Source organism: Ranitomeya variabilis, chromosome 6, assembly GCF_051348905.1.
Source record: "Ranitomeya variabilis isolate aRanVar5 chromosome 6, aRanVar5.hap1, whole genome shotgun sequence".
Lineage (NCBI taxonomy): Eukaryota > Metazoa > Chordata > Amphibia > Anura > Dendrobatidae > Ranitomeya > Ranitomeya variabilis.
This window is the reverse complement of record NC_135237.1, coordinates 275,099,577-275,114,986: the sequence shown is the minus strand read 5'-3', so window position 1 is coordinate 275,114,986 and position 15,410 is coordinate 275,099,577. Positions and strand designations below refer to the sequence as shown.

Sequence of the window (15,410 nt, the reverse complement as noted above, 5' to 3'; positions counted from 1 at the left end):
CAGTCAAAGAGAACACCTACGTCCCGTCCAGTCCTTTTAACCCTTCCCTGAGACCCCACCTCCCATTGTCCCATATCATTTCCTCCCTGCTATCCCTTTAACCAAGGCCCCCCCAGCTCCTCTCCGACCCACCCCCCTCTATCCCCTTCACCTCCCTGTCTTTTTTTTTAACCACTCACTCTCTTCCAGTGTCATGTCCGCTTTCCCCTATTTTGCATGCGTGTCCAGCGGATACTTTATCCACTGATTTGATACCTCAGTCATGAATCAGCTCTATTAGCATTGGATGTGTATTAGAATTTTTCATGTGTGTCTATACCATAAAAGCATCAGGGATATTTATATTATTATGAATATTGCATTTTGGGTTAAACACCTCTCGTGTCTTTTGCAGTGGTTTCTTATTATATACATTTATTGATAATTCATTAGAGAAACAAAAAGATATTTGGGTGTATTATCCATAATCTGCCTATTGTCTCTAGCCCTGTTTATTCAGGATTTATGTGCTTTTTCCTCCATATACAATAATCTTTACTTACATGTCATATGTGCTAGCCTTACTGTAACGTCAGAAAACGTAAAAATTTCGACAACCTGTATAAAATGGCCTGTAAACTTCTATATAGCCAATCGACTTTTCGTTTTTTGCCTGGATTGGATGGTCTACAGGGGTCATTATGGATTTATGTTCCAATTGTTTTCAGATATCATCATGATAACATTTGCACATGTAGTGTGCCTTGGGAAATCACAGTTTCACAGACAGTCCAGGTATACTGTCCAATCTTAAAACCTACATATAATCTCCAAAGTGTAATAGATACCCTAGTAAATAGATACCAACCCAAATAATAAGGTTCAAATGAGACCAATGCCAGTAATACCAAGATGCTCCCAGAAGAAAAAGTAGGGGCACACAAATATTATGATGTAAAAAAGACAATAAGTTTATTCAGTAATTACATAGTCATAATAGAATAAAGCATTAAAGGGAACCTTTAACTTCCTTTATTGCTATTAAACTGCTCCCAATGTCATGTTAGTGATGCACACTGTATCACTAACATGTTTGCCTCAAGCAAAACATCCCAATATTTAGTGTAAATTTCACTTTTTATACTTTGATTGCCTCTCTTACCTTCTGTTACAGCCATAGGGGTGGGCAGCTCTAGCTTTTCTGTCACGGTCAATCAACTGCATTTTGAAATTCTCCACGCCCATCGTATTAGCATTCCTTCCCGTCACTGCTCCCTACGTCTCTGCAATTTCCCATCACACTCGGCGCTTGCGCAATGACGCTCAGCTTGGCACATTGAGGCCGTTTCAAAAGTAAACCAGGCGCCAGGCCTTTAATAGGTTTTGGTCCCAACTAAAATTTTACAGACATTTTCACTACGTTGACTTTTTTAGATCATTGACTTACATTTAAAAAAAAATCTATACCAACTAATTAATATCGGTATCCCCTTAAAGAGTTTGGCCACTACTTTTTTATTCATGGTTTATCTTTTTATGGCCTTTCTTTTGATGGCCATGACTATCTGATTAGTGAGTTTGTGACACCCGGCATCTAACCCCGACTGATCAGTTGTTACCGGCTTTAAGTTCTCTCATGTGGCCAGAAAACAGCTGCTCTGTGAAACCTATAGGGACCGCGATGTGTACTGCAGATCCACCCCCTGTTCATTGTAAATAATATAGATATGTAGCATTTGATTAATATCAGCATCCCCTTAAAGAGATTGGCTGCTACATTTTTATTGATGGCCTATCATTAGGACAGGTCATAATCTGAAAAGGGAAGACTTTTTATTATACATTTAGCCTTAGCATCTACTACATTAGTAATTAAACATAACATCACTTAAAGAAACAATGAGGATGAAATTTGCTTAGTCGGTGGTCCATCCTAACCACAAAATAATATTCTATGCCTAAAATATTCTCTTGCTGTTTTGCTGTGTTTTTTTTCCTTGTTATCCATTAAGGTATTACACAAACACATTTCCATACATAAAGTTTTCCTGTATAGCAAAAGAGAAAAACTACAACTGTCGGGTACTGTACAGTAATTTAGTAGATATTTCAGGTTTCTAATTTTTAAATCATCTGAATGCATAAAATGATACAAATACAAAATAACATTTATTCTCCAACTGCTGTGGTATCAATCAAAAACAGATAAGACATCGCAAAATATATGGTGCCACTTCAAGCAGACAAGTAACTTCACAAATTATTACAGTTCAGGAAAGATTCCAAGGGGTCCAAAGGACGTAAAATGCATAATTGTATTTTTAGTGAGTATTTTTTGTCAGGTTCTTCCCAAACAATTGACTAATGGAGCCGCCGCACCATCTGCAGTCAGAACAGCCACTAAATTATCAGTGTTGGAATAAGCGCAGTCAAGTGTCACCACAAAAATGATAGCCCTTGCTGCTAGACATATGGAAATTTTGACAGTAATTGGCCGGTCTGAAATATAATAATCCAAGTAACTGGATTGGTCACAACACTGGGTGAACCTTTAAAAGAAAAGGGCTCTTGAGTGGCATTGTAAGCTCCCAGGTGGCACTGACATAGCTCATAAAACAGTTGTGGTTGATATTTTAGATTGTCATTTTTTGGGGACTGAGTTCTGTGTATTAATAAGTCTTGGGTATAACATATTATTTCTGTCTAAAACTGCCTGCCGTTAGTATGAAGTCTGTTAGGTCTCCTTAACTTCCCAGGCAATACCCCTTGGCACAAACACATTTGTGGAGCTAAGAAGCATCACAATTGCCAATTCTTACTGTGAAACTTGATAGGGTCATATTTTAGGAGAAGGTCAGAAAACACTGTTTTCTTTCCTTGGGGTTAGTTGAATTATATATTTGCATGTTTGCTATGGGTAAAAACATGCAATGTTTGCATCGGATGCTTCTGGCTGGTATACACCTGTTGGCAGCATATCAGGTTTGTAGCTTGCCACAGATACTGTTCTGCTGATTAAACAAAGGTCTTGAGAATAATTTGACCCATTCATTTTTCTTATCTCTTTGCATCTTGTTCATCCTTCAGTTTTTCTATTATTTTCACTCTTAAATAGCAGAAGTCATGCATGAAAAACACACTAAAACGGAATGATCTATTATTATATATATATATATATATATATATATATATATATATATATATATATATATATAGTATGCAGAAAATGCAGCAGAGCAAGAATGCTTTCAAAGATTGAAGTATTAACAGTTTATGTTTTGGAAATTAACAAAAAAACACAGTGTTCAGCCAATGCTGTTCAGCCAATGAGTCTTAGTGCAGCAGATGAAAGACACATCATGCTTAGTTCTCTTTGAAATTGGAAGATGTCCAGCAGCGCCAGCAGCTCAGAACTGGCATCACAATGAGTGGGAACCAACTACGCCCATCTATAGGTCAGAGAAGTCTGGACAGAAGTGGTCTTCATGGGAGAAGTTCACCTAAAATCATACCTTTGTCATGGAAAAAAAGCCACCTATGACATGACTCAATTATGCATGAAAACATAGGACCTGGTTTGCAGAAAAATGACAGCAGTGCGATCTTATAAGTCACAATTTGAGATATTAGGATGCAACAGAAGTCAGATTGTTTGGTGATAGGTTGGAGAGCAGTACAATAATGAAAGTCTGCAGGCTACAGTGAAGACTGGTGGAGGTTCTTTGTAAGGCTATTCTAATGACCCTCGGCTTCTGCTCTGCTGCGAGTGGGAGCCGAATGTCATGCTGTTGTGCTCCAATGCTCTCACATGAGAGGATCGAAGCCCAGCAGCTGGTGATGGCGTATATCGCACACACTCTGATGAAATCCAAGCACTGTGCGTTGCCACTCACCCACAGACTTATATGGATTCGAGTGAGCCAAGACTCGGCCAAGTCTTGGTGCCATTCACAGCATACTGCGATTGTTCTCACTTGCTGATTTGACATGAGAAAATAATTGCAAGTATTTCCACACCTGCCTTCAACTTTTGGACAGTACTTTACATATATATATATATATATATATATATATATATATATATATATATATACAGTCATATGAAAAAGTTTGGGCACCCCCATTAATCGTAAGCTTAATGTTTTATAAAAATGTTTTTTTTTGCAACAGCTATTTCAGTTTCATATATCTAATAACTGTTGGACACAGTAATGCTTCTGCCTTTAAATGAGCTTTATTGTACTAACAGAAAATGTGCAATCTGCATTCAAACAAAATTTGACACGTGTATAAGTATGGGCACCCTTATCATTTTCTTGTTTTAAATACTCCTACCTACTTTTTACTGACTTACTAAAGCACTTTTTTTGGTTTTGTAACCTCATTGAGCTTTGAACTTCATAGCTAGGTGTATGCAATAATGAGAAAAGCTACTTAAAGTGGCCACCTGGAAGTTGTTCTCCTATTTGAATCTCCTCCGAAGAGTGGCATCATGGGCTCCTCAAAACAACTGTCAAATAATCTGAAAACAAAGATTATTCAACATAGTTGTTCAGGGGAAGGATACAAAAAGCTGTCTCAGAGATTTAACCTGTCAATTTCCACTGTGAGGAACATAGTAAGGAAATGGAAGAACACAGGTACAGTTCTTGTAAAGGTCAGAAGTGGCAGGCCAAGAAAAACATCAGAAAGGCAGAGAAGAAGAATGGTGAGATCAGTCAAGGACAATCCTCAGGCCACCTCCAGAGATCTGCAACATCAACTTGCTGCAGATGGTGTCACTGTGCATCGGTCAACTGTATAACGCACTTTGCACAAGGAGAAGCTGTATGGGAGAGTGATGCGAAAGAAGCCGTTTCTGCAAGCACGCCACAAACAGAGTCGGCTGAGGTATGCAAAAGCACATTTGGAGAAGCCAATTTCTTTTTGGAAGAAGGTCTTGTGGACTCATGAAACCAAGATTGAGTTGTTTGGTAATACAAAAAGGCGTTATGCATGGTGGCAAAAAAACACAGTGCGTTGTATAGTTGACCGATGCACAGTGACACCATCTGCAGCAAGTTGATGCTGCAGCTCTCTGGAGATGGTCTGAGGACTGTCCTTGACTGATCTCACCATTCTTCTTCTCTGCCTTTCTGATATTTTTCTTGGCCTGCCACTTCTGGCCTTAACAAGAACTGTACCTGTGTTCTTCCATTTCCTTACTATGTTCCTCACAGTGGAAAATGACAGATTAAATCTCTGAGACAGCTTTTTGTATCCTTCCCCTGAACAACTATGTTAAATAATCTTTGTTTTCAGATCATTTGACAGTTGTTTTGAGGAGCCCATGATGCCACTCTTCAGAGGAGATTCAAACAGGAGAACAACTTGCAAGTGGCCACTTTAAGTAGCTTTTCTCATGATTGCATACACCTAGCTATGAAGTTCAAAATTCAATGAGGTTACAAAACCAAAAAAAGTGCTTTAGTAAGTCAGTAAAAAGTAGGTAGGAGTATTTAAAACAAGAAAATGATAAGGGTGCCCATACTTATGCACCTGTCAAATTTTGTTTGAATGCAGATTGCACATTTTCTGTTAGTACAATAAACCTCATTTCAAGGCAGAAACATTACTGTGTCCAACAGTTATTAGATATATGAAACTGAAATAGCTGTTGCAAAATAAACCATTTTTATAAAACATTAAGCTTAAGATTAATAGTGGTGCCCAAACTTTTTTATATGACTGTATATATATATATATATATATATATATATATATATATATATATATACAGTACAGACCAAAAGTTTGGAAACACCCCCTCATTTAAAGATTTTTCTGTATTTTCATGACTATGAAAATTGTACATTCACACTGAAGGCATCAAAACTGTGAATTAACAAATGTGAAATTATATACTTAACAAAAAAGTGTGAAACAACTGAAAATATGTCATATTCTAGGTTCTTCAAAGTAGCCACCTTTTGCTTTGATGACTGCTTTGCACACTCTTGGTATTCTCTTGATGAGCTTCAAGAGGTAGTCACCGGAAATGGTCCTACAACAATCTTGAAGGAGTTCCCAGAGATGCTTAGCACTTGTTGGCCCTTTTTCCTTCACTCTGCGGTCCAGCTCACCCCAAACCATCTCGATTGGGTTCTGGTCTGGTGAGTGTGGACACCAGGTCATCTGGCGTAGCACCCCATCACTCTCCTTCTTGGTCAAATAGCCCTTACACAGCCTGGAGGTGTGTTTGGGGTCATTGTCCTGTTGAAAAATAAATGATGGTTCAACTAAACGCAAACCAGATGGAATAGCATGCCGCTGCAAGATGCTCTGGTAGCCATGCTGGTTCAGTATGCCTTCAGTTTTGAATAAATTCCCAACAGTGTCACCAGCAAAGCATCCCCACACCATCACACCTCCTTTTCCATGCTTCACGGTGGGAACCAGGCATGTAGAGTCCATCCGTTCACCTTTTCTGTGTCGCACGAAGACACGGTGGTTGGAACCAAAAATCTCAAATTTGGACTCATCAGACCAAAGCACTGATTTTCACTGGTCTAATGTCCATTCCTTGTGTTCTTTAGCCCAAACAAGTCTCTTCTGCTTGTTGCCTGTCCTTAGCAGTGGTTTCCTAGCGGCTATTTTACCATCAAGGCCTGCTGCACAAAGTCTCCTCTTAACAGTTGTTGTAGAGATGTGTCTGCTGCTGCTAGAACTCTTTGTGGCATTGACCTGGTCTCTAATCTGAGCTGCTGTTAACCTGTGATTTCTGAGGCTGGTGACTCGGATAAACTTATCCTCAGAAGAAGATGTGACTCTTGGTCTTCCTTTCCTGGGGCGGTCCTCATGTGAGCCAGTTTTTTTGTAGCGCTTGATGGTTTTTGCCACTGCACTTGGGGACACTTTCAAAGTTTGCCCAATTTTTCGGACTGACTGACCTTCATTTCTTAAAGTAATGATGGCCACTCGTTTTTCTTTACTTAGCTGCTTTTTTCTTGCCATAATACAAATTCTAACAGTCTATTCAGTAGCACTATCAGCTGTATATCCACCAGACTTCTGCACAACACAACTGATGGTCCCAACCCCATTTATAAGACAATAAATCCCACTTATTAAACCTGACAGGGCACACCTGTGAAGGGAAAACCATTCCCGGTGACTACCTCTTGAAGCTCATCAAGAGAGTGCCAAGAGTGTGCAAAGCAGTCATCAAAGCAAAAGGTGGCTACTTTGAAGAACCTAGAATATAAGACATATTTTCAGTTCTTTCGCACTTTGTTGTTAAGTATATAATTCCACATGTGTTAATTCATAGTTTTGATGTACAATTTTCATAGTCATGAAAATACAGAAAAATCTTTAAATGAGAAAGTGTGTCCAAACGTTTGGTCTGTACTATATATATATACTGTATACAGTGGGGCAAAAAAGTATTTAGTCAGTCAGCAATAGTGCAAGTTCCACCACTTAAAAAGATGAGAGGCGTCTGTAATTTACATCATAGGTAGACCTCAACTATGGGAGACAAACTGAGAAAAAAAAATCCAGAAAATCACATTGTCTGTTTTTTTATCATTTTATTTGCATTTTATGGTGGAAAATAAGTATTTGGTCAGAAACAAAATTTCATCTCAATACTTTGTAATCTATCCTTTGTTGGCAATGACAGAGGTCAAACGTTTTCTGTAAGTCTTCACAAGGTTGCCACACACTGTTGTTGGTATGTTGGCCTATTCCTCCATGCAGATCTCCTCTAGAGCAGTGATGTTTTTGGCTTTTCGCTTGGCAACATGGACTTTCAACTCCCTCCAAAGGTTTTCTATAGGGTTGAGATCTGGAGACTGGCTAGGCCACTCCAGGACCTTGAAATGCTTCTTACGAAGCCACTCCTTCATTGCCCTGGCGGTGTGCTTTGGATCATTGTCATGTTGAAAGACCCAGCCACGTTTCATCTTCAATGCCCTTGCTGATGGAAGGAGGTTTGCACTCAAAATCTCACGAAACATGGCCCCATTCATTCTTTCATGTACCCGGATCAGTCGTCCTGGCCCCTTTGCAGAGAAACAGCCCCAAAGCATGATGTTTCCACCACCATGCTTTACAGTAGGTATGGTGTTTGATGGATGCATCTCAGTATTCTTTTTCCTCCAAACACGACAAGTTGTGTTTCTACCAAACAGTTCCAGTTTGGTTTCATCAGACCATAGGACATTCTCCCAAAACTCCTCTGGATCATCCAAATGCTCTCTAGCAAACTTCAGACGGGCCCGGACATGTACTGGCTTAAGCAGTGGGACACGTCTGGCACTGCAGGATCTGAGTCCATGGTGGCGTAGTGTGTTACTTATGGTAGGCCTTGTTACATTGGTCCCAGCTCTCTGCAGTTCATTCACTAGGTCCCCCCACGTGGTTCTGGGATTTTTGCTCACCGTTCTTGTGATCATTCTGACCCCACGGGGTGGGATTTTGCGTGGAGCCCCAGATCGAGGGAGATTATCAGTGGTCTTGTATGTCTTCCATTTTCTAATTATTGCTCCCACTGTTGATTCCTTCACTCCAAGCTGGTTGGCTATTGCAGATTCAGTCTTCCCAGCCTGGTGCAGGGCTACAATTTTGTTTCTGGTGTCCTTTGACAGCTCTTTGGTCTTCACCATAGTGGAGTTTGGAGTCAGACTGTTTGAGGGTGTGCACAGGTGTCTTTTTATACTGATAACAAGTTTAAACAGGTGCCATTACTACAGGTAATGAGTGGAGGAAAGAGGAGACTCTTAAAGAAGAAGTTACAGGTCTGTGAGAGCCAGAAATCTTGATTGTTTGTTTCTGACCAAATACTTATTTTCCACCATAAAATGCAAATAAAATGATAAAAAAACAGACAATGTGATTTTCTGGATTTTTTTTTCTCAGTTTGTCTCCCATAGTTGAGGTCTACCTATGATGTAAATTACAGACGCTTCTCATCTTTTTAAGTGGTGGAACTTGCACTATTGCTGACTGACTAAATACTTTTTTGCCCCACTGTATATATATTGTAATGCAAACCAAGAGCTTGAAATCATAGTTTTGTGATGTTCCAAGTCCATCAGTGACATATATGTGACATGATGTAAATTCCTTCACACGTCCATTTGATTTGTGATGGTTTTGTTCAAGTAATTAAATCCTCTTTCTCCCCTGAGCTGCATGCAGTGCTCATTTTGTATTCATGGCAACACAAAACAATTCCAGGGGCTAAACTATTATATAATGCAGGTCACTAAGCCGTAATAGCGATGAAATTATTCTCTAATATATGGGCCATTCCCTGCTTGCTGTGTGCCTCCGGAGCGTCACTTACATCTCAATGTATTTATTTTGCTTTTAATTTAATGCTATTTATGTAATAAAAGGTCCAATTATTACATAATTTCTAGTGAGTGTAACATAATGATTGCCTTTATTTGGTGGTGTTTAGTTGGAAGCACATACCTTTCTGTCTGTCCTGGCTAATACACAATTAGAAGCACGTCGTCACTAAGGCCACGTTCACACGTTCAGTATTTGATCAGTGTTTCAATCAGTATTTGTAAGCCAAATCCACGGGCACCATGTATCAGCCACTGTCTGTATGAACTCAGCCATGTATGTTTGACTCTGAAACGATGCGGCATTTCAGAGAAAAACATACTTTAAAAGCCAGCTGGGACTGAGCAGATATATAAGCAGATCATAGTTATAGATATTGGTACTATTATCTGAAGCTTCATGAAATGACTTCATCCTTTTTGTTTTGCAGAATACGAAGGATCTGGGACTGAGGTTCATAGGAAACATCCTAAATGTGGTGCTTGCAAGTATGGTGCCGAGTGTGATGAAGATGCAGAAGATGTGGGGTGAGCACAATTGTTCTTTCTTCATGGCATTCGGAATTAAGACAAGGAAGTTCCTTTGAATGTGTGAATCATTAAACATTTTAGGTTCTTTTCCTGGTTTTATTGGTGGTGCAATAACAAGGTAATTTCTGGTTCCAGGAGAAGTAAACTCATAAATGATGAGAAGCCATGCATATATGTGGGATACTAGGTTAAGACAGGTATACAGACTCAGTTTAAAGAAGAATGATTCCAGTCCCTGACTGCAAGCAGAGATAATGAAAACAGCATGGAATTTAAATGCAAAGCATGCTAGAAAGTTGCATTCAATAGGTATCAAACCATCTTAATTTACTCTACATAGAGATAGAAAATCCCATTGAGCTATTATAGAGATGTGATATTTCTGTGATTTTCTAGTAGTATTTTTCTCATTGAAGAATTATGATTAATCCTAATTTGTACAAATCCTTTTCACTTAAGTGTCAAGTTTAGCGAGGTTTTCCAGTCAACATAAATTATTCTGAAAAGGGCTCTAACCAGTTAAAATTAAAGATACCAATCCTATTCCTTGCCATTTCTTGCAGCTCTTGTTCCAACATTTACCCATTCCTCAATTGTATGGACATAAGAAAAAAGTAAAGTATATTCTCATCTCTCCTTTTGTTCCCCTGTGCTCCCCTTTGGGCTTAGCGAACAGGACTTGTGAGTGACGTCACCAATTGTGACACCTGGCAACATACCTAACCGGAATCTGTGTGAAGGTTTTTGCTATGTAATCTGACAACAGCATAAGTTAGGGACAGAGCCCCTGATTCCAGCGATGTATCACATAGTTTACTGGGTGCAGCAGTTATGATAAAGTCACATTTTTCTTTGTTGCAGATCTAGCAAAGCTCAAATGTTGATCTGTGTATAAACCCTCACACCACAGCTCTCTATGTACATTGTATAGTGCCAGAAAGAAGCTGATCATGTTGGGGGCGTGGTTGGACTAAGAGGCACGAGGCCAGTTGTCCTGTAGTGATAATCCAATAAAAAAATGATCACATTGCTGGAACAAGGGTCTCTGCTACTTCATTATGGTGCTCTCGGATTACATCGCAAAAACCTGGTGACAGATTCCCTTTTAGGAGGTGTGACATCTGCATAGTATGAAGCATCTCTGAATGCAGATTTGCCATATTACCTGTTAAACTGTGACTGTAACAAGTCAGAGGGACCCAATACTGTTCTTTAATCTAGGGGAGTCCTAGTCTATCCCTATCCCCTGGGTTACCCCTGAAGGTGGAGATGCCTGGGTCTCGTACCCCTCTATGTTCATACAAAATCCTAAGCTTCTCCCACCCTCCCCCCAGTGAGGAAAGGGGCAGGAGTGAAAGAGTAAACACTGGCTAGACAGACAGGGGGGAAACCAAGGCACAATCAAACAGAAGACACACAGGGTAAAATATGAAGGGGAAATGGGTGCACAGTAAAGAGGCAGAAAAGCAACACGAAAAACACCAAAAGGGTAAAGACAGAGGTATTCAAACCAAATGCAACAATCTCAGAATGACTAAGAGTGACTCTCCAGACTACTTTCTCCAGTGAAGCCAGGAACAGAATGAAGATTCTATTGCTTACATGGAGGGAAGCCAGGCACAGGTTTATATAATGTAAGTGTATTGTTCCAATAAGCAGCATAGCCAATAGACAACACAGAACTTTAAACCCTTTACATGCCAGAAGAAACCTGTTAATTCATGAATGGCCGTGTAGATTTAAAGTGGACCTGTGCTCAGCTAATTCAGGGGATCTTCTTATGTTAGATGTACCACAGGTGCCAGCAGAGTGCGGCACATTCATAGCATTACCATTGCAGCCACATGTAGTCAGTTAGTCCTGGTAGTCACAATTGTCATTATGACTAACCCTGGGTTGAATATAGTTATTCAGTCCAGACTAAGGCTTTAATGTGCTTGAGATTTTTTTCACCGTAGTGTGTTTTTTTCCCTTTAATTTACAATGATAGTAATGTACTAGATCATTTTGGTAAAGACAGGATTAGGAAATGCTTTTTAAGAAAAGAGCATGTGCACAGTGCCATTTACGTTTCTTCATATTATGTTTATAGACATCTTCTAACACTGGAAAATCTATAATTCTGGTCCGTGCGACATACAGACTCCCCAGTGACCATTACATAAATGGTGTCTGGGTTATGATAGGTGTAATGACTTTTTGGCTGTTAGATGAGCCACTATCAGATCTACAGGAAAAGCTTTTATTCTCTATAAAGGCTGTAGATTAAATGCGTTGGAGAAAACGACTATCAAATGTCATTTCTCACATAATTTCTTGTCTTGGTGAAATATATTTAACACAAAATTTTATTAGCTTTTCTATACATTGCAAGGTTAAAACCTATTATTTGCCCCAATGAGGGTCAGCAAGTACATGCAAGGACAACTTCAAAGAGGTTCTCTTGTAATGCAGTGTAGGAAATGGAGCCATGTATTTTACTAACGACGCGTTAAAAAATAAAGTTCAGTAAATTATTTATTCATGTTCTGTGAACATTTAGTGCTCCACATACCTTGCTTCATCTAATATATGTTGGCCATAATTTTATTTTAAGAAGGTAGTAAATGCACTGTTGGACATGTATTAATAAAAAATGGACACATAGAACTTGTGAATAACAGGCACTAATTATCCTGGCCTGGCTAATTAACTGGCCAGGGTTGCCAGTAGAACATCTGTGTGTGGTTTACATATACTGATCATTTCTCTGTTTTTGCTCCAAAATATCATAGAATGTAAATCTACTAGTTCAAGCACAGTATCAGCTTAAGGTACCCATAAATCACGGCTAGCAGTCAACTCTATATCTTTCTTTCCCGACTCGCCATACACATACGGGTAAAGCTAGACCAAGCGTGCATGTCTTTTCAGTGGAGAAAGCTAATGACAGACACCACTGGTGGGACCTTATCTTACCACAGGAACAAAGGTATCAGGTGTTGTAAGAAAGCCGTTACTCCTACAACATCATCTGGTGGGCCCCGATACAAATTAGATGACTAGCCAAACTGGCCAATTCGATGAATTCAGCTGATGTTATTCTAATATAGTACATTCAAAAGTTTGAACACACTGGCTCGTCCAATGGTTGTCCTTGCTTTTACTGGAACGTGCATATTGTAGATTCATACTGATGGTTTGGAATGAGTTGGACTGCAGAGTGCAGGCAAATAAGCCAGCAACTGCTCAGCAACTCTGGGAACTCCTTCAAGACTGTTGAGACGCCATTCCTGGTGAGTACCTAATGAAGCTGCTTAAGAGAAAGTAAAGCTGTCATCAGAGTGAAAAGGGGATACTTTGAGGAATTTAAGGTTTAACATATATTTTCGTTTGTATCTTACATGTTACTTTAGTCCTTGTTTTCATATGTGTACCTTTGTGTTGGTGCCTTCAGGCTGAATCTACAATGTGCACATTTAAAAAAAAAAAAAAACAAGGCTGGAAATTGCATGAAAGGCATTCAAACTTTTGATCAGTACTGGGGTGAAGTGGGAGGATTTAGTCCATCTTACCAACTAGGAACCAACTTCAGTAACTGCTTCTTACAGCAATGGTTGTGTATCTGTGCTTTGTCCTGTGGTAAGGTAAAATGTTAGGTCATGTAATGTCTCACGTAGGACAGAAGGTCAATGGATTGACAGAGCCTTCTCAGCCAAAGTATGTTCACTCACTAAAAACTTAGAATTTATTCTAACTGCATCTTCTATTTGTAATTTGCCGTGACCCTAAGCCAGATCCTAGGACAATGTATGGCGAAAGTTGGACCCCATTGACTTATAATGGAGTCCATTGGTGTTTAATTGAGGTTTCCATAATTTTGATAACAGAGGTGATAAAATCTTTGGCAAGTACTCTGAATGGTTATATAAGCATTATTTCACTTGAATAGGATGTTTCGTGGAGGCCATCAACTGAAGGGGTCTGTTTGTGCCTGATGCCCTTTAATACTGGAGAAATATTTCCATGATTTTTTCTGTCTTTGTATGTCTGTAATATCATTTTTCATTACATAAGACCCAACAACACTGCCCCTTCTAAAGCTTTTGAAGGAAATAAATATAGAAAAAAAAGTTTATTTGATTACATGTTAATGAAGGGACAGTAATATCTCATGAGCAGGGCTACTTTTCTTGCTTACTTTGATAAAATATTCATCTCCAAGAACTGGATCAACTCCTGTTTTGGCACCATAAAAAAGTGACTCATGCATAGACTGCAATATAGCTGAACTCTAACTTATAGCATAGAGTGATGATACAGTTACCATTATTGTTACCATTATTATATGAGACAGTTGTGATAACACTGACATCTGTTTCACTTACGAAAAGTTATCAACATAACCTTGGCCAGCCATTGAGGCTGCGTTTGTGTTCCATCACTGGTTTGATCTATATAATTTATCATTGGTCAGTATGAATATACTATGCGTCTTATTTACAGACAGTGGGAACCTAGCTCAAATCTCAAAAGGTACTATAATAAAAAGAGGTAGGAACAGATAGGTAAACAGGGTTATGCCACCATTTTTACTTTTGAAAAATGTGAAAATGGGTAAGCATCATGCTTTGAGTCAAACTGTGCCTCTCGAAACATATAGATTTTTCCAGGAATTGCTGCTCAGAATTTGTTACGCGAAGTCTGGAATACAGTATGAAAAGTTTATAAATAGCGAACCGAGTGCTGAATTATTCTTATATTTGGAACTACATTGTAATGAGGTAATGAGCAGGAAAAAATCCAGAATCCGCAGCAAGGTTTAGTAAAGTTAAAACATGACTTTAAATGCAACATTAAAAAAAAAATAGTTTAAAAAAATGTCAAAAAAGGGAGGAAGGAAAGGGGGCGGGATTAAAGGATCTACACGTTTTGAGCATTGTCAGGACTAAGAGCATGTGCTTGAAACCCGTAGACCTGCTTCCCCCAGGATTCTTTAACCCCACCCCTTTCCTTTTTAACTTATTTTTTTTTGTTTTAATGCCGCAATAAAAGTTATGTTTTAACGCTTAGGAAGCCTTTGAAGGTTTGAAGGTGTTTTTGTTAATTATTCTCATTTACTGAGATAATGACTATTGGGTTTTCATTGGCTGTAAACCATAATCATCAACATTAACAGAAATAGATGCTTGAAATAGATTACTCTGTTTGTAATGACTCTATATAATATATGAGTTTCACTTTTTTGTATTGAAGAACTGAAATAAATTAACTTTTTGATGATATTCTAATTTTGTGAGACACACCTGTATGTTGGTGTTGAATGAGGGATTTATAGTCTTGAGACCTGCTTTTCCATGAACACCATCTTAACCTCACATTTGAGTGGCAGAACATTATCACTAACTTACGTTGGCCTTGCTATAATGATAGAAATACAATCTTGTCAGATTCTAGGGCCAAGATTATTATTGATGCTGTGTATGGCAGAGTTACAGGATAACATGATGGACAGTAACAATGTTGGTAATAACGAACAATTTCAGTTCACTTGGCTTTAAACCGCCTTGAGGCCTGTGGGAC

At 38.9% G+C, this 15,410-nt stretch overlaps 1 protein-coding gene across 1 annotated transcript in view; it reads left to right on the top strand.

Moving 5' to 3' along the window:
- Positions 1 to 15,410, top strand: part of TMEFF1 (transmembrane protein with EGF like and two follistatin like domains 1) — a 275,343-nt gene that overhangs the window by 189,280 nt on the left and 70,653 nt on the right. The window contains exon 5 of the mRNA XM_077269682.1: positions 9,749 to 9,845. Coding sequence (XP_077125797.1) covers positions 9,749 to 9,845 — 97 coding nt within the window. The remainder of the gene's footprint in view (positions 1 to 9,748; positions 9,846 to 15,410) is intronic.